Source organism: Muntiacus reevesi, chromosome 22 (genome assembly GCF_963930625.1).
Source record: "Muntiacus reevesi chromosome 22, mMunRee1.1, whole genome shotgun sequence".
Taxonomy (NCBI): Eukaryota; Metazoa; Chordata; class Mammalia; order Artiodactyla; family Cervidae; genus Muntiacus; species Muntiacus reevesi.
The window spans coordinates 30,201,989-30,227,002 of NC_089270.1; the positions used below are offsets into that span (position 1 = coordinate 30,201,989).

Consider the following 25,014-nt stretch of genomic DNA (forward strand, 5'->3'; position numbering starts at 1 on the left):
GCAACAATTTTCCATATTTTAGATACATGACAATGTATTTAGCCACCATTTAAAAGTAATTTTTTTATTTTCAGAGTTTGGTTTTGTTTTCTGCCGTTTACATATGACTGTAACATGTACACATGTACATGGGTTTTATTGCATACCATCTAGCAATGTCTTTTGCATATAGTTGTGAAGAGCAATTGGGAATTCATGAAAGAGTGTATAAACATTTCTGATCTTTGATTCAGATTTCCAAATACCTTTCACAACTGGTATTTTCAATTTATAAAGACATAATTAATGTTTGAAAGTACTTGCTTGACCATTAGCTTTATGTCAAATACTCATTATCTGACTTGGGAGTTTTACATCTTTGTTAATTTCATAAAATTATGAACAAAAAATTATATTATTTAATATTAAGTTGCATCTTGATCAAAAGATCTTTTGTCTTTTGAGAAATGCTTTTATATTTTTGCAAATTTTATTCAATCATAAACATATTTATCTTGCCAGTCATTAATTTTGTGGACATATTTTCACAAATGTTATTTTCCTTTTAATGTTATGATGGGTTTGATATGGAGATGTATTCAACCTCTAGATAATCAAATGAATCACATTTTTACTGTATGGAGTTCCTTTTTTCTATATTTATTATCACTGAAAGTAAAATAGTTATCATAGTTTTATATCCTTTTATTCACTAGGTTGATATAATAAATGCAATTTGTTGTAATGCATTGAAAAACTCATATTTCTGCAGTGTTATTTTTTTCCAAAATCCAAGGAGAAAATTCTAATCATCAAAACCTTCAAAAGGAATATCAGTAGCCTCACACCCAGTTTTGATCCTGGCTTTCCTCTTTTTAAGTTTCAAATTATTATATACATTATTTTTTCTAGTTTCAGTCTTTACATTTATTTCTGAATTACTAACTTTTAAGACAAAACAGGAAATCAAAATAGCTCGATCTTTGTTTAAGGAGACATTAGAGACAGATGTCAAGGACATTTAATTGACCTTAAAGCTATTGCATCATCTTGGATAATACTGACAGGTCACTCAAGGTAAGGAAGCATCCACCATCTAGAAAACAATGGCTCTTCTGTGGTATGTCAAATGCAGGTTCTTAAAAATGTCCTTGTCTCAGTCAGGTAGGTTGTACAGTTTACTAGAGTTCTTCAAAACAAAGAAATAGTTAGTCTGAACAGTATCTACTTTATTTAATTTAATTAGAATATTAGGGCTTTTTTTAACTTATAAAGTTATAAAATTTGTTGACAACCAACCAATTTCTGTAATACAGTCTCTAAATTCAATAAAGCATCACATAATTTTTGACAATGTTTAATTTAAATTGTTCATTTGTAATTTATGTTATACATAAATCTTTATCTTAAATTGTACTATATATGTGATTTAAACTTTGGCTTTATCAGTTTCTTTTAAGCATAATACTTGCTTTATAAAGACTTATTTTAGTGTCATGCTCCCATTTTGGAGAGAGGGTAATGCAGGATATAATATTTATCTTATATCTTCTACAGATATAAGGGCAATGGTTTTTCCATGCTCCCATTTCTCTTCTTTTCAAACAGACAAACAAGAAACATTACTGTTGCTTTATAATAACTTCTTTTGCCAGTTTATATTGGAAAAGAAATGTTGGGAACCTGTGTTATATGCCTAACAAGCAACTGTTTCTATAAATTTCTTACAAATCAATATTAAAATCCAGAATTCATTTTGAAAGAGAATATATGAAGTTAAAAATAAAAACTAGTTTAAAAATGAGGGGACATTAGAAATGCCTTGATGCTGGGAAAGATTGAAGGCAGAAGGAGAAGGGGACGACAGAGGATGAGATGGTTGGATGACATCACTGTCTCAGTGCACATGAGTTTGAGCAAACTCCAAGAGATGGTGAAGGATGGGGAAGCCTGGTGTCCCGCAGTCCATGGGATCACAAAGAGTCGGACATAACTGAGCCGCTGAACAGTAACAGAATCTATCTTCACAGAAGCATTTGGATACCTATGCTGGGCCTTCATTGAATATTGAGAAACAGTCCCCCAATCTTGCTTTTCCTCATGTCCTGCAGATAGAATCATTGACTGCCTTTGTTTTGGACCATTTTTCCAAAGATTTTTTTTTTTTTTAAATAACTGTACTAGATAGACAGAGATAGTGTCACTATTCAGCCAAAGGATATGTCTTCTGTCCATTTGTAATAAAGATCATGGTTCATTGCAGGGTAAAACTCAGGTAAGCTGGCTGTTCATTATAAAAAACTGAGTTCCTTACATTTGCAATTCTTCCCCATAGTACAGCCCACTGTCTATACAGATCATCACCTGGCCCTCTTCAGACAGCACTGTAAGAACGGGGTAAACTAATGCAAATGCCGATACTCTCCTGTGGTTGCCTGTGTCCAATAAATCTTTTGTCTTATGTTCAGTATTTGCAGTCTACTGCTGGTATCTGTGAAACTGTGGCAGGCTATTTCTTTACCTTAAGTCACAGACCCTTAAATATTTCTGAAACTTAGGTCCTGACAATTTACAGTATTTCAGTGTCCATTTACGGAAATATTTTAATCAAGCTCAGTTTGCAGATTTTGTTAGGAGCTGTTGATTTTGGGAAAGAAGGAAATGAGGAAGGAGATGAATATCAAGGGAACCATCAGAAAAGAAGTCAAGCTTTTCTCTGGTGAATGATTCTGGAAAAAAAGTAAAGAGAAAAGCAATGAACAAGAAAGCCAAACACAAGAATGAAGGCATCGACTGAATGGAAAGCAAATGCTATTTTTCACTGATTAAAGTATATTTACATTGGAGAATGAAAATTGTCATAGACATAGTTTCCCTAAGTGTTTTGGAGTATTATTGACATTACAGCCTTAAATCAGTAACTTTTGCAAAGGGATTTTAAAATAATAAGAAATTGTCACTATTTTGGCATCTTGCAACCAATATGGTAAGTATGACAATTTGATAAGATTTTTAAATATGAAAGCACTTTATATCAAACAAGTTATCAAAACTTTTCAAAAAGTAATAAATCAAGACTTTCAGTTTTACTGGTAATTATATCATATTTCAGTCAGTTAAAGTTTAAGGTTTTGAGACCACCTGCCCATTAGGTTTGATCATTTTGAAGACCAATATTAACAGTAATAAGAAAAGAAAATTTCTAAAATAAAGGATAGAAAGAAGCAATGAAAGAAAAGATGGGGAGAAATGCACAAAGGGGAATAAAAAGAAATAAAATGAATTATGAACATACATTTGTGAAAAGAAATTTTTCTATTTTTTTTTCTTCTTTAGTTGTGGATTTTACTCTTACTCCACCATAAGTTTGGATTAACTCAAAGTCCTTAGTTTTTTCATCACTTTCAGTTACTTTGCTTAATTTTGTGATGTTATTCTCTTTCTTCCAATATTCTAAATGAAAGGGCTTATAAATGTATATACTTTTTACTATTACCAAAGATATGTAAGACTCCAAAACTTATGAAACAAGCAAAAGACATATAACAGAGAATTCCTGTGTAGATATGATTAGGTGAAATAATAATGGGTGTTTTACCAAAAATCATAACTTCATCTTAGTTTGTTTCACCTAATTACCACTATGTTAGTCCTTAAGTCATGTCTGACTCTTTGTGACCCCATGGACTGTAGCCCTCCAGGCTCCTCTCTCCATGGGATTCTTCAGACAAGAATACTGTAGTGGGTAGCCATTCCTTTCTCCAAGGGATCTTCCCAGCCCAGAGATAGAACCAGGGTCTCTCGAATTGCACTCAGATTCTTCACCATCTGAGCCAGCAGGGAAGCCTCTAATTACCCCTATCAAGATATAAATTGATTTTCCATACTCAATAAACTTTGCTTTTGTTTCAGACTCAGTAACTTAGAAGATTTTAGAATTATGCAAGTAAAAGACACAAGACAGACAGAATTTGGTGGACAGGAGGAAAGGGACTGGATTGTGTGCATTTGTAGGGGATGTAGTGCCATGGGAGGGCCTCGGCAACATAACATTATTCAGTTCTTGGTGGTATTGGTGAATACCAGCTATGTGGTCAGAGAAAATATAGATAAGTGCCTAATCTGAAATTTCACCATTTCCAGGCTCATGGCCATCGTTTCTCTCTTTCCACCTTAATTCTCTATTTTTGTACTAGAACTAAGGAGTCAGGGACTTTTCAAACACTGCATGTTTTTGGTTCTTGATTACAAACCCTTGAAACAATATCTGACTATCTTAAGCAAAAGGTTATTGGAAAGGAGGATTCAGAAGGAAAATTGGAAAGATAGCTCTGAATGGTATAGAACAGAATAGCAAGGGATCCTAACTAGAATAGTCTGAACCTACACAATAGCTGGGCCATAATATCTAATATTTTGTCTTCACTTGGAATTACTCAATAAAGATTTTTGATTCCAGGAGAGAAGGTCTCATTGTCAAGCCTGGGTCATGTTGCCCATAACAAAGTACAGAGAACTAGGATCTGGTTCTTTGCACTTCCATAGTGAGAAATCAGGTGTGTGCACACGCCCTCTCACGAAGACTACATACAGTGGAGAAAAATCACTATCTCCGAAAGAAATTCAGAGAGCTACTTAAAAGTAGAAATTTGAAGATGTTCATAATATAAACCCTACTCAAACATGGATAGAAATTATCTCAATTCACTGTCCTAATAAACCAAATAATTAGTAGCTTTATGATCTGTCAGTCATTAATTTTTGATGCATAGCAGCAAATCAGGATGCATAGGCTATGGATAGACTTCCATTTATTGGTAAAGGGGATGCCTAGCATCTGAGACAGTTCTAATGCAGATAATACACATCTACGTGTTACCTATAGTCTGGTGCTTCCCAGGGGGCACTGGTGGTAAAGAACCCACCTTCCAATGCAGGAGACGTGAGACATGGGTTTGATCTCTGGGTTGGGAAGGTCCCTGGAGGAGGGCATGGCATCCCACTCTAGTATTCTTGCCTGGAGAATCTCATGAACATGGAAACCTGGTGGGCTTCAGTCCACAGGGTTGCAAAGAGTTGGACATGACTGAAGTGACTTCCACACACGCAGTCATAGCACATTTTTACTTACTTGTTTATTTTCTGACTTTTCCATTATAACATGAGCAAGAATCTTTTTTGGTCTTAATTTTAATGCCTAGTACCATGCTTGGAGGTGTGTTTATCAGATACAGAAGTTAATGTATCCCCCATAGGAAATGAATAATATGTTCTGTGAATTTTGTTTTTTGAGTTTGTTTCATATTATACAATAATAATGCTCATATAATTAATTACTTTGAGACTTGAAGTGCTTTGGAATCATACCTATTTTTAAGATTCTCTGTCTTTTTTTTTTACATTTATTTTTATTAGCTGGAGGCTAATTACTTTACAATATTGTAGTGGTTTTTGTCATACATTGACATGAATGAGTCATGGATTTACATGTATTCCCCATCCCGATCCCCCCTCCCACCTCCCTCTCCACCCGATTCCTCTGGGTCTTCCCAGTGCACCAGGCCTGAGCACTTGTCTCATGCATCCAACCTGGGCTGGTGATCTGTTTCACCCTAGAAAATATACATGTTTCGATGCTGTTCTCTTGAAACATCCCACCCTTGCCTTCTCCCACAGAGTCCAAAAGTCTGTTCTGTACATCTGTGTCTCTTTTTCTGTTTTGCATATAGGATTATCATTGCCATCTTTCTAAATTCCATATATATGCATTAGTATACTGTATTGGTCTTTATCTTTCTGGCTTACTTCACTCTGTATGATGGGCTCCAGTTTCATCCATCTCATTAGAACTGATTCAAATGAATTCTTTTTAATGGCTGAGTAATATTCCATGGTGTATATGTACCACAGCTTCCTTATCCATTCGTCTGCTGATGGGCATCTAGGTTGCTTCAATGTCCTGGCTATTATAAACAGTGCTGCGATGAACATTGGGGTGCACGTGTCTCTTTCAGATCTGGTTTCCTCGGTGTGTATGCCCAGGAGTGGGATTGATTCTTTGGCTTTTGATCACATAAGAAACATTGCTCAGGAAGTGTTTAACCTGAAAAAAGAAAAAAAGACTTCTCGAATCTATGAAAAGAACTCACTAAAGAAATATTTTTATATTGCATGCACCATGGAAGGGGTTCTTATCCCTATAACTCTGAAAGTCATTAGCATTAGATGGAGTTTTCTTCATATTCCAAGAAGACTGAATTAGAAATTATAACCCCTGGAGACTTACACATTTTGACACAAGAAGGACCTCCTTTCTTGGCACTGAAGGTTATTCTACCTCAAGAATTCCAAATAAAACAAATTCGAAAAATTGTGTGATAATCAGCGGTTTTCCAACAGTCCTGAGATTGTTACCTACATTTTCCCCTGCAGTACTCAACTGATAAATCTGAATCTGCATTTTTGCAAACTAAATACTACTGTGCAAAATGTTACCAGGTTAGGAGAGAAAACAGAACTATGATCAAATATATATGGAAAGTGTTGGTTAAAGACTATTACAGGTTTCTTTTAAACTGTAGTTTTCAGAGCCTTTAAGTCACTAAGGTGTTTATAAATTTCCTAGAGAAAGATTATAGAATGTAGCATTTGAAAAGCATATTTGATAAAGGAACCTTTTCTTTTTTGACATAATTATGGCTCCTTGAAAATTTTGAAAAATATTAGAGCAAATAGCTAGAAAGAGGCCTTGTTGGTGCAACTCAGATTTTTAAAAAATTTATTACTGTTACATATTCTCATCTTCTGCTGCTACAAGTTCCACACAATCTTCATTTTTTATTGTGACTTGTTGGTTCTTTAGTGGTATATATTGTCCATATCTAGGTCCATGAATGATTTTCCACTGGCTATTCTGAAAGAAAATGTCTCCCCAGTGGAGAGAGGGGTAGTTTTTGTTACCAATTTGAGAATTACCAAGATAGAATATTCTTTGGTGATATTATAATGCAAATGTGTGTAAAAGACACAGCAAGAGTTTTTATAACTTGTAAGGCATGATATAGAACTCTACCTTTACAGGATCTAGTGCAGTTCATTGGCTATATTATCTCATAGCTGAGAAAATTATAATTTGGATGGTAATAAAAAGTAAATTAGCAATTGATCAATAGATACCTATTACTATGCAGAGAAACTGAACTAATATGATATTTTTAATGAATGAGCAAACACATGAAAAAACACCAGTTAGAATACTGAGATCATAGTTCCTAAGAACAGAAGTCAAAAATACTTTGATAAAATTTACAGCTTGTCAAGATTTAATGTTCCCGTATTTATATTGTGTCCCTTAAGTTGAATATTCAGAAGAATATTCTGGCTATAATAGCATAATAGCCACAGAATTTTATATAATATCATTAGAGTAATAGAATTATTTATGTAATACAGCAATAAAATAATGGTGTTCAGGCAGAGTGGATTAGAGGTTATAAATGCACATAGAATCTTCTTTAATACTTAAAACATATCTGAGTAGTATCTGGCAAATAGTGCAGAGATGATGCTGATTTGGTTCACAGAAATAATATCCATAAACTCACACAATACAAAACATTGTACACCGATTATGCTTTTCTTAGAAAAAACTCTGTGACCTACCAGATGCACCTAGATTGCCAACAGAAGTTTAGGAAATTCAGGCTCTCCACAAATTATTGAGATAGCTAATTTTAAATATGTGGAATTTAGTTTATAATTTAAATTGGGAAATCTTACAAAAGTCAAGAGATCAAGAGCATATGTTTCTTGGTTGACTGGTAGGCCCATATTACTACCGTCTTCATGTAGGAAACAAAGAAAAAATATATATCCTTTCTTAGAAAAATACTTTAGCAATACCTGAATAGGTTTGTCTAATCTGATCCAGATATTTTCATTCTGTTGGAAGCTTTTTTTTTTTTTTTTATTAAAACAGCTATGGCAGAGGCTTCCTGAACATTCTGGATGGTGAGAAGATGAAAGCCATATTGTTGACATAAACCCTGGGAAGGAAAAAGCAGAAAATGTAATCCCAATTATTTGTATGGTTGTGCACATTTTGCTGAAATAAAATAAAACAATTCCATCTCCAATTTTTGGTGTGATAAGTGTACTGAAAGAAGCAGAGCATGAGGAGGAGGACTTAGAATTATAAGCAAAATCATGTATACATACCTCTGCCTGAGCCCAGTTCAATCTATGGTTAAAATAGGTAAAGCAACTGGACAAGTAATATAATGAACCAATAGGGCACACAGAGCCACTCTGAGGAAAACTAGAAGCCCTCCTGAGAAGACGTAGGAGAAAAGCCAAGGGTACTTTCATCTTGGATGCCTTCCTGAAAACCTATGGGAAAAAGGAGAGCACATAGTCAGAAATTTAATAAATAAATTGACTAAACATTTAAGCACAATAATTTAATGAAACTTTTCAAAAGATAAGGCACACTCTTTTGTTGTTATTTGATTTTCTATCCAAGGCATTTGGGGCAGCTGGTCAGGGTAAATGCTGGGCAGTTAAGGGCAATCTGAGTCCTCTAGTCTACGAGGACAAACAATGAAAGAGTGTTAGCTGCACAGCTGTGTCTGACTCTTTGAGACTCGTGGACTGTAGCCCACCAGGTTCCTCTGTCCATGAAATTCTCCAGGCAAGAGTATTGGATTGGATAGCCATTCCCTTCTCCAGGGGATGTTTCTGATCCAGGGATCGAACCCAGGTCTCCTGCATTGCACGCAGATCTTTACCATCTGAGCCACCAGGAAAGCCCCAAGACAAAGGCGGAATGGATATTAAACTCACATGTGAATTTTGAACTCATGTCTAGACAACATATAGAATAGAAAATGCAAAAGTTGGAACTAAGACTCAGGGGGAAATGATGAAGGGAAGGGGTTGGTAGGGAGTTTGGAATCAACATGTACACACTGCTAATATTTAAAATGAACAACTAACAAAGACACAGCTAAAATGAGCAACTAACTAACGTGTAGCACAGGGAACTCTGCTCAACATTGTGTGGCAGCCTGGATGGGAGGGGAGTTTGAGGGAGAATGGATACATGCTTAAGTATGACTGAGTCCCTTTTCTTTCTGTGAAAGTGAAAAGTGAAAGTTGCTCAGTCGTGTCTGACTCTTTGCAACCCATGGACTCTAGCCTACCTGATTCCTCCGTCCATGGAATTCTCCAGGCCAGAATACTGGAGTGGGTAGCCATTCCCTTCTCCAGGGGATCTGCCCAACCTGGGGATTGAACCCAGGTCTCCTGCACTGCAGGCAGATTCTTCACCAGCTGAACCACCCGGGAAGCCTTTTCTGTCTACCTGCAACTGTAACAGCATTGCTAATCTTCTATACTCCAATGTAAAATAAAAAGTTAAAAGCAAAAAGAGTTAGAACTAAGATGGATGGATAGGCAGTGATATAGGAGACTGCAGATGAATAAGTAATTGTTGCAGGTTAGTTATATGGACGTGACTGATACAATTCCATCTTCTATATGAGGCTGTGGAACTTGTACTTGCTTCTTTTATCTTCTCAACTCTCCGCTTTGTCAGTCACATGGTACCTGGTGAATTGTGTCCAAACATCTTACTATTAATTATTCATATTTGGAGTGAAACAGAATCATCTCTCTGATCAATCTTATAACACTCTCCTTAACACAATCTGCACTTCATTCAATAGCTGATTGCTTCTTCTCAAACTTACTTTCAGTTTACTCACCTCTCTGACTTTGCGACCCTCTTTTCAAAACTACTGAAATATACTCATCTTTATGTGAAAGAAACATGATGAAAAAATGAGCTATGGGATAAAATAGACCTCAGTTTAACCTCAAGCTCCTTATACTGACATTCTCAGGCAAGATGGAAAATTTGTCTTTGATCTAAAATAAAATGCAGACGTTTCTTCATTCTTTTGTCACTCCTAAAAACGTGTTTAGCCTTGTTTATTTTTACAAAACCTTAGCAAAATCTTGACTGGCAAGGTTTAGCTTGAAGAGGTGTTGAACTGTAAAAGAATATCCTTTACATGTGAAAAATGTTTACCTAATAGTTGATTTTTGGCTTCTAAAAATTGGGAACCTCAAAATAAGGATCTGGGGAACTTGAATATAGCTAGATATAACAGAGTATGGGTAGTTCTGATTTTAAAGGTGGCAAATTACAGAATATAACAGCAGGTTGAGGTCAAGACAAATAATGTAAGATTCTGTTGGAGTTTAGCTGATAGAATTTAGGGGTAGTTATAATAATATACACATAAGTGCTTTTATTTTTTCTTTCCCCTACATTGAAGTCCTCTTCTGAAATCAATAAGTGGTGACAAAATTCTGACAAATTCAACAATCTTGTGTAAATATCCATAGGGAGGACAGAAGAAGACAATACATTCACAAGAATTTAAGATGAAGAAGTTTAGCTACAATTGCCAGAGTTGATCCCAGGAGCAATTGTTTAGAATGAGGACTAAAAATGTTTAGAAAAGCCATCAACAGTAATCTAGAGGGGTCTCAATTTTCTATTGTCACACAGACTGTGACTTTATGATGTCTCACTAAGATATTCTCATAGAATAGTAGTCTCTGAAGAAGAGAAAACACACTGTGTGATTCAGGAGAGTTATATTTTGTGAATTTTATTTACTGAAAGGTGAAGATGAAGGTAATGATGACTCCTAGGGCTGTTATAAAGGGGAGTAAAATTTGAAAAAGAAAAAGACCTAGAAATATATCTGAAATGTGGAAGTGTTGAAAAACTTAAAATTCATTGTTCCTTGGTATGTCCTCATCCACAAAACTCTCCCTGATTGTTTCACTTTAAATTAATTTATACTCTTTCTAAACACTCATAGTACATTGGACTTCTATTAAGGTATTTAAGGTGTTATAAGGTTGTAATGTCTATAACAATGAATTTTGTGCAGCCTGTCTCCCTTGATATGTACCTCTTCTTCCCTCCCTTCCTTCTTTCCCTCCTTCCTTCCTTTCTTTGACAGGTTAAGCATTAATATTCATTCTTATAACACTCAGGGTGTGCTATACCTAATAGGGATGCAATATTTTTAAATAGATGTGGATAGAAATATATATATTTAAAACATGAAAATATTCTCTTGGATTGAAATATATATACCATTATTATTATTATTATTTACACCAGAGACAGCAACTTCCAATTTGTTATTATGGATGAACTTATAGGTCTAAAATAAAAGTGCTAATACTGTGCAAATAATAGTTATTTGTGTATATTTGTCCTTCCAGTGCATACTAGTCCTATCAACCAGACTCCTTTAATGATTCTATCATTCAATGATGAACAACCTGAAGCTTGGTATGCATGTTAGCCAATAAAGAGGGTATAGGAAAATAAAATAAGAAGATATGAAAAGAAAAATAGGAAAAGAGGAGAAAGAATTTATAGTATACTATAGTCTATAGTAATCTTTTGAAGTTCTAGGCAGCTTTCTGTGGAAAATATTTAACTGTTTTGTTGTAGCTGAACTGCATAGAACTGTATCAGCTGAACCCAGCTGATAATATCATAATTGAAATGTGACTTGAGCTCTTGGCCAAAAATTTGCCATTCAATATTACATTCAAACTGTGTCAGGATGGTATGTAGACAGGAATAATCTTTTAGTATTTGTCTAAAACCAAACAAACTATTCCGTATGCATGTGTTATAATATTTCTTGGAACTTGAAAATAACAAAATAAAAATTGTAAACTTTGAAATGTGTCCAAATGATCAAATCTATTGTTTTATAAAATATTATTTACACTGGTGTTAGACCTAATTTTACAGAAATACTTTGTTTCTTGAAATCATAAATAAATTAGTAATAAAGATAATTACATGTGCCATTTAGCAAATGCCTTCTCACAATGAGGTCTCCTCAGCTTTATTTTTTCCTGAACATCTCAATATACTGATCACTTTAAGCCTTCTTTCTTTTCCTTTCTTTTCTTTTTTTGTCTTTTTGGTGGCCTATACCACTTCTAACCTAAAGTGTAATTTAAATATGTCTATCAAAAGTTTACAGTCTGCCCACATTTGCCTAGAATGAAAGTGCCAGAAAACAAGCATCTTTGTTAGTGTTCGTCATTTAATGCACCCTAAGTATCTAGAAGCCTGAAGTTTTGGTCTGATAGTTAAAAGAAATAAAATATGATTACCCAAAGTAATTTAGAGATTCCTAAATAATAAAAAATCATGCATTACACCAAGACGCTGAAGTTCTTAGGGCTATTTTTAAGAAGTCCAATCTATTTTTCTCATTTTGATTTCTACTACCTCTACTAATATAAAGTTAGTGTTTGGATGTGTGAAGTTCAAAGTATACTAATTGCTTTATGATCTCTAAGCATGTAAAACTTATGGAAATTTCTTTATAAAATGATGTTAATTTTAATAAAAAGGGTTAAAATATAGATAAATGGTGGCAAAAACAGTTTATGTTTTTGGCATAAAATCATAAATTTGAAATAATAAGGAGGGTTAAAATGACACATTAGGAAATCAAGATGTCACAGATAAAATGCTTGGAAAATGAACGCAATGCACTTCCTAGAAATTTTCTGAATGCACTGGCAATTATTTAAAGATAGATTTAGAACAAGGAAACTATTTGTTAGGTGTATTTCAATGACACGAAGTCTCCAATATCAGTAGCTTTATTCAGCCAAAATTAGATGGATAGATGTGAAAAAAAAAACTGTTGACTGATTCTATAACATAGATTAAATATATTTTAATCTAAAGGGGAAATGTAATTATTTCACATGTTTTAAGTTTGAAATCTTACAGCGTTGAAGAGAAAAGAGATAGAAAAATACCTAATTAAATTACATAGCCTAAAAAAATTAGTCTAATAGAATTCAATTCTATTGCTGAACTACTAATATTGATATAGCTAGTTCACTACAGTTAAAAACATAATTTGGCAGACTCTAATAAACTTAATCTTCTCAGAATCTGAGGAAAAATAAGCTCATAAAAATTAAATTTAACTCTTTAATATTTTGGGTAAAAAACAAAGAAAGTAAAATTATTATCATAACAGATAGTAATACTATCATGCCCCTTTATATGAATAAGGACATGAATTGATTGTTGCAGATAATGAGAAAAAAATGACACTTTCATTCTGAACATTTAATTCTAAATGTGGTAGTTGAAATTATATTCACATACCAATTGCAGTTATTAAATATGGTTGACATGTCTATTAGCAACCATAGATCATACCACACCCATAAATGACTAACAAGGAACCATAGCAGCTGTTGAGGATCATAGCAATCTTCACTGGAAATATGTTTCACCAAGGTTTTCTCTTGAGGTTAGTGTTTCCATCTTAAAATGTATTTTTGTCTTGATCTCATCATGTGTCCCATGGGGTTCAAATCCATTCTTTCCTTTCACTAACCAGATGACATTGGTACTATGCCTTGTCCCCCAAATTCCAAAACCTTCATTGATCCCTTAGGCTTCATCCTCAAATTCCCCTTCTATAACTACCTGTTTATGGATCAGTTATTTAGTTTGGTGAGTAGCTAAATTGTGATGACATCCTGAAATAAGCTTACCTCTCCTTTTGGACCCAAACCTGAAAATGTGGGAAATGGGACTAGAAGGAAAGGAAATTCAATAGGTAAGAAGATGTAGGAGTTTTGGGGAAGAAAGCAAAGGTTGAGGAACAGGGAAGGTAAAGTTTGGAGTGTCTGCCTTATTCAGCATATGTTGCAACATCTGAGATGCCTAATACTGACAGTATTCAAGAATTATAATAAGATGTAGAAGTATCCCATGCATACAACTAGTTGGTCTAGAAGCCCTTTGTAATTCCTCCTGAGCCTGACATTTTTTAATTCAGCCTTTCTATATAATCTTTTGGGAAAGCTGAATGGCAATTTCTCTCCAAATCATCTGTATGGTAGAAAATTCTTACATCTTGTTCAGTTGATCAAAATAATTAATTCTTTTTCAAATGAAAATTCTAATCTAGATGCATAACATTTCCTCCTTACACAATTTCCTCTTGCTTAGTTTCTGTTTATTTACAAAGAAAACTTTAATCAATTTAGAGATATTTCTACAATAGTATCATCTGCATAAAGTCTTCCTATTTTGCAATTAATAATTACAATTAAGGTTGCTCACCTTCGTGTAGGATGTGGTCTTGTGGCTCAGAATCTTAATTTGTCTTACATTGGACTATAGTGTGATGAAGTGGAATAAAAACATAGGTTTAAATGATATATAAGGTGTTATAATCAAATGGTTTTCTATTTTGTATACTTCTTCTCTAAAGGAAGATTCCCTTATTCAAAACATATACAGTTTAATATGTGTCATGTCCTGTAAAATATGAGAGAACAAATAATTGCTCTAAGAAACTTTTCTGTGGACAAGGATGTCTATGGACATGAGGGAAATGAATCTTGGGAAACCACAGATCTGGTGCACGTGAAGAACTGCCGTTCAGAGCAGGACTTATTCTGATACACATCTCAGAGAATGTACACCTGAAATTAATATACTATTGCAAATCAGCTATATTACAATAAAAAAAATCTCAGAGTGCTCAAATTCTAAGACAACTCTAAATAAGCAATTTATTGGTCTGAGTATATATCTATGATAGATTGATTCAAACAGAAGGCCAATTTAGTTGTGAAAGTGATCAAGACAGGAAAAAAAGTATTACATTTAAGCATCAACTAAGAAGAGTTGAATTATTTATAAGGAAATATTTCCTCCAAATAAAGAATATTAAAATTCTAAATATAAACATTAAAATTAGAAAATTAGATTTCATTTATCTATGTAATCTCATTTTGAGAATGTTTCTAAAATAGTTAATTCATCTAACTGTAAAGATATAGACTTTATCTGAAGGGAAGATGTTATCTTTTGCTACTAATTTTGTTTCCTTTTCTCTCTCTAGTTTCTATGAAATTCTCCAAGGAAACTATTATAAATTCAGAAAAATTTTCCTGTGTTTTGATTGGATTTTCAATTCTGCTCTCATCTGGATGTAAACTTGTCTGTATAGGATAAGAGCAATTTGTCTTATAACTTTCTTAGAGTATGATAGGAATATATTAATACCTTGAAATTGTTTTTTAAAATTTTTCAGTGATCATAAATGCCTTTCTAAGTATTAAAATACAGTTATTTTTACATACTTGATCAAAAGTATATTTTTACTTATTATGTCAGTAGTTATAAGAAAAAAGGTAAAATTGTATTGAAAATGCTTCTTTTAATAAGCATTGTGTGGTCTATGATCCCTTGATTAAAAGAGGCTTTGCTGACACCTGCAGTCTTAATTGATTCTTTATGTGCCCCAAAGTTGTTTTCTTTTTTTTTTTCCCACAGTTTTGGAAAAATGTTCCATGGTTAGATTTGGACTGGGCGTAAGTATGCTTTATTTTCCTTTAACTAGAAAGAATGCTACTGTGAAAGAGTAGATAAGAAAGGAAGACCAGCATGACAGGTACCTCCACCATGTGTTCTGAATGGAGCAGTTTAAGGAAGTGTACATTTGAAAACTGAATATCTAAAATACAATGATTTCTTAAATGTGCCTCTGTCTCAAAGCCCTCAGAACATGTTCATGAACCCCTAGAGATGAATCTATCAATTTGAAGACTGCTGCTTCATGCAATTTCATGTTAACTATAAATAACTTTCCTTTGCTGTCCACCTTTTAAATAAATGCCCTCAAATACTTTGAAAGAAATCTGATTTTCACTAGAAGGATGCATGTTTCTCTTATAATCCACCTAAGGCAGTATAACTATTCTTTTCATGCATGATCCAGAAGTGGGTTAGCATTTTCCTCACTTTCTAGTATGCTTACAAACTTCTAAATTTTCATTTGGTGTCAAACATCTGATCCCTTGGAACTTACACCATCTGATAAGTAGATAACTTTTGTTATCTACTAAACTCCTAACTCTCCTAATATCTTAAACTAAACTAACTGAGACTGATGACCTCTTTATAAAAATCCTCCTCTTGCCTCCAAATTCTATCAAGAGTTAATTCAATATTCCTACACGACTCATCCAAAATCCAAGGCATTGATTCTCTATGAGAGTCCTATTGACATTAAGAAAGACAAACTTTATACTTGAGTCTGTTTTGGTTATCTCAAGGTACTGGGAATTTTTGACTTGCCCTTAAATGCAAGTAGTGACCCCTCCCCAGTCCTGTAAATAATCAAAACCGATTCAACATGCTCCTAACTCTCAACAGGGAGAGTTATCTAGTCCAGACAAGAGCCACAATTTAAATTCTTCCACCTCTTCATTACCATTTCCACTTCACTTTTTTTCTAGATTTTATTTTATTGGAAGTATAGTTGGCTTACAATGTTGTGCTAGTTTCAAGAGTACAACAAAATGATTCAGTTATATAGATAGATAGATATTCTTCATCAGATTCTTTACCCATATAAGTGTTTTTACAGAATATTGAGTGGAGTTCCCTGTACTATACAGTATTCCTTGTTGGTTATCTATTTTAAATATGGTAGTGTGTGTATGTTAATTCAACCTCCAAATTTAACCCCCTGCTAAATCCCTTTTCACTTCACTTCTGTAGCATATTTGTAAGGTTTACCTCTGCTTTAAGACAATAAATATTAATTACCTAGAATTCCTCCACTGTTAAAAGGCTAACTTTGAATAGGTTAGCTTTGTATCTTAATCTCCTCAGCATCCACATAGCCTTTTTATTCAGCTCTTTCCACAGCTGCAATTGTATGCTAAGGGATCTCTTCTGTAACACCATTGTTTTGCCTTCTTTCCATTAACTACTTTCTAAGTCACCTAGAATCCATTGTCCATTCAGCCATTCTATCGCCAATATTCTGAACTTCCTTGTTCCACTGTCCTTTCAAGCCATATTGCAAAATTCCAGCTCTCAATCTACACAGAGTAATAACCTAGCCCCTAGCTGTGTGTGGTTATTTAGATCTTAAATTTTAAGTAATTAAAATGAAGATATGAAAAACGTACCTCCTCTGTCTAGTTACATTTCAAGTACCAAATGCCACATGTGGCTGGTGGTTGCTGTATTAGGTACAGAAAAGAACATTTTCATCTCTACAGGAAGTCCTGTTGGGCTCCCCTAGGCTGAATGTTTTATACTAACAGCTAGACTACTGAACCCTCCAGAAGAGAACCATAAGACCGTGCAGCTGATGGCCTTGTACATTTCTGTGCTCCAAACTTACCTGCATTGTGGGTGTTGCCCATAGAAATAAATGTGCTTGCTACTCTCCAATCCTCTATTTCCAACACTCCCCACCTTCTGTTTAACAAAAGCCTACTGTACCAAACCTGTTCTCACTGTTCCTGCCAACAAATCTGCAAATTCATTCATCCATATTTCTTTTGTTCCTTTGCTGCCTTTTTGGTAGAACATGTATCCCTCCTCCTCCTTGAAGTTGGGTCTTCAACCTCTGCTGAGCATCACAACAGGGACTTTCCCCTACTAATATCTTCCTTTCTGAACATTTTCAACTGTTCTGCTTTAATGGGTCCATTTAACATGTTGAGATCTCTCCCTTCGGGAGAAGCGATAACAGCAAAGCCTTTTTAATTCCGTAACACATTGCTAGTTCTTCAACAATCTTTTTGAATAACATCCTACATTTTCTTTGTATTCTTACTTCCCACTCATTCACTGATATACTACAATTTGCCTTCTACATCATTATTCCGGGAAACTGGCCCCTCCACGGTGACTAATGACCTCCTGGCTGGTCCTCAATGGATACCCCTCAGTCTGTACCCTATTAAATTTCTCTGTAGCATTTGAGATTACTGATCCTCCTATTCAAGAACACTCTTCTCTGGGACTTCCCTGGTGGTCCAGTGGCTAAGAATCTGCCTTGTAATGCAAGGGATGCAGGTTCAGTCCCTCGTTGTGGAACTGAGATCCCACATGTTACAGAGCAACTAAATCTGCGGGCCACAACTACAGAGTCCATGCACTGCAGCACATGGATCCTGCGTGCCCCAACTAAGGCCTGGGGCAGCTAAATAAACAAATATTTCAAAAAAGAACACTCTTCCCAGATTTTGTCTCTAGTGACATATCTTCCTGGCTGTCCCCTTGACCCCTCTGTTTATTTAGATAGTTCTGCTTCCTTAACCATATATATTGATATTCTCAGCAATTCCTTCTGAGCCGTCATAGCATGTATTTATTTGTGGGAGGGGAGTACTTATTTTCTTTGGACTGATATCTCTATATTTTTATAATGTCTTATATTGCAAATTATCAAGATAATGGCCTGAACATTTATTTTCTGTTTCCCTTGCTACTGCAGTGAGGCATGTAGTTAGGTGAGGTTACACCTATCAGAAACACTTTCTAGGTGCTAGAATCGTAAATTCAGTGAAGATGAGGAAGCAGATATTTGGGGCATTAACCTCCTGATGAGGACTCTAGCTCTGTGCCGACTGGAGTGGCAAGATTTCTGGTGTTTATTTTGGTATTAGTGGAGTGGCAGAATCTGTGTGAACTTCAGTATTTCCCTAGAAATCCCTCATTGTAATCTTTAGTGCTGTTCCCGTCTATTTCCAGGCCTAGATCTCTGAATTGGATTCTCTAAAACACACTGGAAATTCCTAAAATAGATTTCTTTCCTGTTTAAACACAGATTTTGTTTCTATAACAACTAGAACAGTGATTAACACAGCCTTGAGTTTCTTTCTTCCTTCTTTCTCTCCTTTTCTTTCTTTTTCATTCCTTGTGCATTTCTTAAGTGATCTGATTCACTCCTATAACTGCAATTATTATTTTTATTCTAAAGATCCCTGAATCATATGACTCACTCAGGCTTGTTTCTTAAGCTTCATATCTATACATAAAGTGTACTACTCTGCTTATATTTATTCTTTCAGGAAGTTAGAAGTATCTATGTTCCCAATCTGTCAGCGTCAGACAAGGTTCTGGAAACCCAAAGGTGAGTTAAATCAGAACTAGTCTTTAGTCTTGAAACCTGAAGCTTGGTAGATCAGGAGATGTGATTGTAATTGCATAAACACGTACAAAAGTGCAGCTTTGACAACTGCAGGAAAAGAGGGGTGTGGTGCTATGGGGACCTGTGAAAGTGTTTGAGCTAAATAGGTTAGGAAGAGCTTTTTTCCTAAGGAACTGGTTTGTAAAGCTGTGGTCAATAGAATGAGAAAGAGTTGAAACAGCTACTGAATAGAATTTTTGGTGAAACAAAGCATAATGTTCAGAGCCTATTGAAGGAGAATGAGGATGCTGGACTAAAAGAAGCCAGTGTTTGTTGGAGTGGAGGAGAAAGGGGAAGGAGTAGAGAAAGATGATACCTGTCACTAGAAGGACAGAAATGAGGTCATTCAGGGATTTGCAGACTAATTTAGGGATTTGGTTTTAATCTTGAAAACAATGAGAAGCTATTGAAAGGTTTTAAGTAGTAGGACTATGATGGGAAGTGACAAGATCAGATTTATGTACTAAAAACTCACTCTTGCTTCAGAGTAGAGAAGAGATTGCAGCAAATGGAGAATGAAATCAGGTACACTAGTTCAGAGCCTTTTGCAGTTATCCAAATAAAAGAAGACATCGAGAAGGCGAGGGTGGGATGTTTCGAGAGAACAGCATCGAAACATGTATATTATCTAGGGTGAAACAGATCACCAGCCCAGGCTGGATGCATGAGACAAGTGCTCAGGCCTGGTGCATTGGGAAGACCCAGAGGGATCGGGTGGAGAGGGAGGTCGGAGGGGGGATCGGGACGGGGAATACATGTAAATCCATGGCTAATTCATGTCAATGTATGACAAAAACTACTACAATATTGTAAAGTAATTAGCTTCCAACTAATAAAAATAAATGGAAAAAAATAAAAATAAAAGAAGACGTCTTCCCAGTGGCTCAGCAGTAAATGAAGAATCTTCCTGCAATTCAGAAAAAGCAGGTTTGATCCCCGAGTCAGGAAGATCCCCTGGAGAAGCAAATGGCAGCTCGCTACAGTATTCTTGCCTGGAAAATCCCCTAGACAGAGGAGGCTGGCAGGCTACACTCCGTGGGATTGCAAAGAATTGGATACGACTGAGTGAGTGATGGAAAGTGCGAGTTGCTCAGTCGTGTCTGACTCTTTGCGACCCCATCCACTATACAGTCCATGGGATTCTCCAGGCCAGAATACTGGAGTGGGTAGCCTTTCCCTTCTCCAGGGGATCTTCCCAACCCAGGGATAGAACCCAGGTCTCTTGCATTTCAGGTGGATTTTTTACCAGCTGAGTCACAAGGGAAGACCAAGAATACTGGAGTCTGTAGCCTATCCCTTCGTCAGCAGATCTTCCAGGAATCAACCCGGGGTCTGCTGAATTGCAGACGGATTCTTTACCAACTGAGCTGTCAGAAAAGCACTGAGTGTCTAAACAACAACAAATCAGAGATAATAATGTTTAAGGGGGATTGGTGGGGATGAAAAGAGCTGAATAGTTTCAAGAGGATTTATAGAGGGATTTACATATTGAGCTTTGTAATCCTTTGGATGTGGAGAGTAAGACAAAAACACATGCCTGAATGCGAATGCCTTTCCCTGGGATGAACTCCAGGGTGAGGGTCAGGACAGCCATAGAGGCATCTCACATTTAGTAGGTCTAAAAGGAGCATCTTGCCTTCTGCCTGAGACTAGCTTTGTTTACCTAGATCATCCTCTCCATTGCTTAGTCCAGGTGTCTGCATATCATACCATCTCCTTCCTCAACAGCCTATCTAGCATTAACTATTTTTGAGTCTACCTACCAAATGTCCCATTCCTAGGTGAGACACCATCAACTTACTGGAATAGTCTAATCTCTTCATGCTTCTCACTGCTTCTGATATTGTTCCTATCCAGTCTGTGTTCCACACTTCAGCCCAAGAAATCACGTAAAAAATCAAAGCTAATTATAATTTCTGTCTTATTGAAACCAGGAGCCAATGGTGGTGGGGGTAAGGAAGTCTGCCATGCTGCAGCCCATGGAGTCACAAAGAATTGGATATGACTTAGCAACTGAACAACTTATTGAAACCCTTTTTTCCATTGGCTCCTCACTGCTTACATGATACTAGTCAATAATCTAAACTCACCTATGAATCCCCGCATGATTTGAGCCTCATCTCTCACCACTTTCCACACCCATTCTTTTCTCAAGGATACAGCCACAACACATTTCTTTTGATTTCAAGAATTCATGAGACTCTCATTCCTGCATCCCTATGTATGTTATTTCCTTCAACTAGAATATTCTCATTTTGTATTACTCCACTCCATCCCAGCTCTGCTGGCCTACTCCTGCTTTGGCATCACTTCTCCTCTGCTATTTGTCAGCTTATCCTTTTCTGAGGTCTTCTGGAAAGTGTTAAATTTTCATGAGATTAGTGTTGTATTTTTTCAGCAGCCTATTTACATTTTTGTCTTTCCTCTCAATTCTGAATTCTTTAACAGCAAGGATAGCTATCACTGCATAATCAGTATCTTGCAGTGCTTGAAATATGAAGTGAAGTGAAGTTGCTCAGTCGTGTCCGACTCTTTGCAACGCCATGGACTGTAGCCTACCAGGCTCAACCATCCATGGGATTTTCCAGGCAAGAGTACTGGAGTGGGTTGCCATTTCCTTCTCCAGGGGATCTTCCTGACCCAGGGATCGAACTGACTCTCCCGCTTTGTAGGCAGACGCTTTACCGTCTGAGCTATCAGATACTTGCCCATAAATTGATAGCATTTAATTGATTGAAATTAAATTAGCTGCTCATCATACCTAGCCTCATGGCCTCGACCTAAATTTAAAAAACAGAGACACGCATATAGATGGGAAATTTATTTGTGCATTCTTATGTCTAGTATCTAATGATTTAAAATGTCCGGGACCTTACCCATTGATGATACAAATGTCTGAACAAATGAAATTAGCAATGCTATTTTTCAACAAAGATAAACTAATTCACATGATAAAGTTGTATATTTAATTATAGAATTTATAATTGAAGCATTTTGCTATGCTCTTTAATGATTAACAAGTTATCCTTAAAGAAGGTTAAAAGGTCTATGTAATATTATTTCAATTCAGATGCAGAGTCCTCATCTCCTTAACTAAGGAAAGATAATGTATTGCATGACCTTTTAAAGTTTTTCTCTGACTTTGCAGTCATCTAAGCATAGTTCATGGAGAAAGCAAAGGCACCCCACTCCAGTACTCTTGACTGGAAAATCCCATGGACGGAGGAGCCTGGTAGGCTGCAGTCCATGGGGTCGCGAGGAGTCGGACATGACTGAGCGACTTCACTTTCACTTTTCACTTTTATGCATTGGAGAAGGAAATGGCAACCCACTCCAGTGTTCTTGCCTGGAGAATCCCAGGGATGGGGTCGCACAGAGGCGGACACGACTGAAGTGACTTAGCAGCCACAGTAGCAAGCATATTTCATAGCTATTTGATGCCACCTACTGGTCAGAAGTGATATTTTTCCTGAAAAGAAGAAGATTGAAATTTAAATAGATCTATTGTCCCTTTTCAAACCTATAAGGTAGAGAGGGGATTGAATCTCTCTTAGCTGTGTGTGTGTGCGAGTGAATATGTGTATGTGTGTGTGAGTAAATGAGTGTGTATGAGAGAGAGAGAAAAGAAGAAGGATGAGGAAGATGTGGGGAGGAGGGGTGGAGGAGAAAGACAAGAGGACAGGAGGAGGTAGAATGATACTTTGAGGTTGCCCCCAGTCCATACGAGGACTTTTTCCTACACACAAGATTAAAATGTTTTCTTTTGGAATGCTCAAAAAATACCTAACATAGAAAGAAAACTTTGAATTTCCTTAGCACTTTGAATATGTTTCAGAGAGGTATTCAGAGTTATAATAAATCTTGAAGTCTAGTTTTCCATTTAGTTCTCAATGTTACTTCTCTGCGGTTCTGCTGCTTGCTTTAAAAATCCTTATAGGTTTTAGCTCTGCTTACTGGAATCAAGGAGAACATAATTTAAACACCATTATAAATTTAAAACAATATTAACGAATATTTTTTCTTTGCATGTTTAATAGACATCCCCTGTAAAATAATTAAATCTGATATTTGTTTTTTGTAAAGTCTTAAATTGTTTATTAAATTTATTTAATAGTTGTAGCATTATGTAAGTGCTTATTAAATTTTTTTACATTGTAATAGTATAGTATTTAATAATCATTAAAGAAATTTAATTAAAACCTAATGCTTTGATATTTATCTTTGTACTTATTGATTAAAATTATATTTTGTCAAAACTGTCTCAGTTTAATCTATTTTAAAATCTATTGGCAAAAAAGGTATTCACAGATGTCTCATCTCTTCACAAATCACTTGTTCTCATATCCAATACTGTTTATGTGTGTGATATTTTTCTTAGTTTATTTTGCTTGTCTTCCTCAATTTTAATCTGTTATCTCAAAAACAAAATTAAAAGACCTTTTCTTTTCTCTAAGAATTCTTCCATTTTCTTTTGTTTGTAATATTGAGTTTTATACTTTGAGCTTATTCTGACATATTATTCTCTTTTTTTTTTTCTAACTTTTAATTTCTTATTTTGTTGTTTACTTCAGTAGTCTTTTAATTTGAGAACATTTTTAAATGTATTTACTTGCTTGTTTTTGGCTGTGCTGGCCCTTACTGATGCACCGGCTTCCCTCTAGTGGAGGAGAGTGGGGGCTGCTCTCTGACTGAGGTGTGCAGGCTTCTCATTGCGATGGCTTTTGCTATGGGGCGTAGGCTCCAGGGCACATGGGTTTCTGTAGTTGCAGCATATGGGCTCAATAGTTGCGGCTCCCGGGCTCCAGATCACAGGCTCAATAGTTGCGGCCTGTCGATGCCCTGAGGCATGTGGGATCTTCCCGGACCAGGAATTGAACCTGCATTGTCAGGTGATTTCTTTACCTTTGAGTCACCAAGGAAGCCCTAGAACAGTTTTATATTTACAGAAAGATTGTGAAGAGAGTTCCCACATACCCCATATCTAATTTTCTCTGATATCTTTCTTAGGGAAACTAAAATGGAAGCAATCTTGTTCAGGCTTCAGAGGCAAGAAAGCAAAATAGGTCTTTGATCTGATTCTGATCTGTCTGAACACGTCCCTGATGACTTGCTAGCTTTCTGCTGACTTGTGAGTGCATGGATTGTTACCAGGGAGATGAGAGGCACTTTAGATAAGATAGAGAATGGCTCTTGGAATTTTCCCCAGCCCCTGAGGGTTGGGTTAAACCCTGGGGTCTGGAAGTTCTCTTAACTCACAAGATGAAACATAAAAATGTTAAAGTAAAACCAGAACTGCAATTTTGCACTCAGACTGATGATGGTATCAATTTGTGGCCTGGATTTAAAAGCATGAGCCCCTGACACTGCAATCTGAAGTCTCACCTGTGGAGGGGAAGCACTGTTTGGGACTCTTTTCCTGATTGGAACTCCAGATTGCTGTTGACAAGGGACTTCCCAGCCCCGTCCTTGACTCTCGATATTGGTCATCCCAATTTGGTGATGTATGTGCTTCTATTTTTCTCTATTTCTATTTTTCCTTTCTTCTAATGATTGTTTATTGAAATTAAGTTAAATAATCCTCTATGAAATATTGAAATTTTTTATAGTGTTTAGCAAGCAGTTTTGTTGGTTAACGAATCGTTTGAACCTAGAACAAAAGCAAAACTTTTGGCAAAACAATCTTATATTACCACACTGCATTTGTTACAGCGAATGAACCAGTATTAATACATTAAGTCACTAAGTTGTATTCAACTCTGTGTGGCCTCATAAACTGCAGCAGCACCAGGCTTCCCTGTCCTTCATTGTCTCCCAGGGTTTGCTCAAACTCAGGCCCATTCAGTTGCTGATATATGCACCTTAGTTAACATTAATATATTGATTTTTACTCCCTTGATGGTAGTGGTTTAGTTGCTAAGTCATGTCCAACTCTTTTGCAACCCAA

General features: G+C 35.8%; 1 protein-coding gene across 2 annotated transcripts in view; it reads left to right on the forward strand.

Moving 5' to 3' along the window:
- The window catches only part of LOC136152894 (sulfotransferase 1E1), a 113,096-nt gene that overhangs the window by 39,505 nt on the left and 48,577 nt on the right, over window positions 1–25,014 (forward strand). The window contains exons 2-3 of one of the 2 annotated variants that reach the window (XM_065914410.1): window positions 15,410–15,447; window positions 18,952–19,013. The exons of the other annotated variant lie outside the window; for it this stretch is intronic. Coding sequence (XP_065770482.1) covers window positions 18,968–19,013 — 46 coding nt within the window. The 5' untranslated portion in view covers window positions 15,410–15,447; window positions 18,952–18,967. The remainder of the gene's footprint in view (window positions 1–15,409; window positions 15,448–18,951; window positions 19,014–25,014) is intronic. 2 annotated transcript variants of the gene reach the window in all.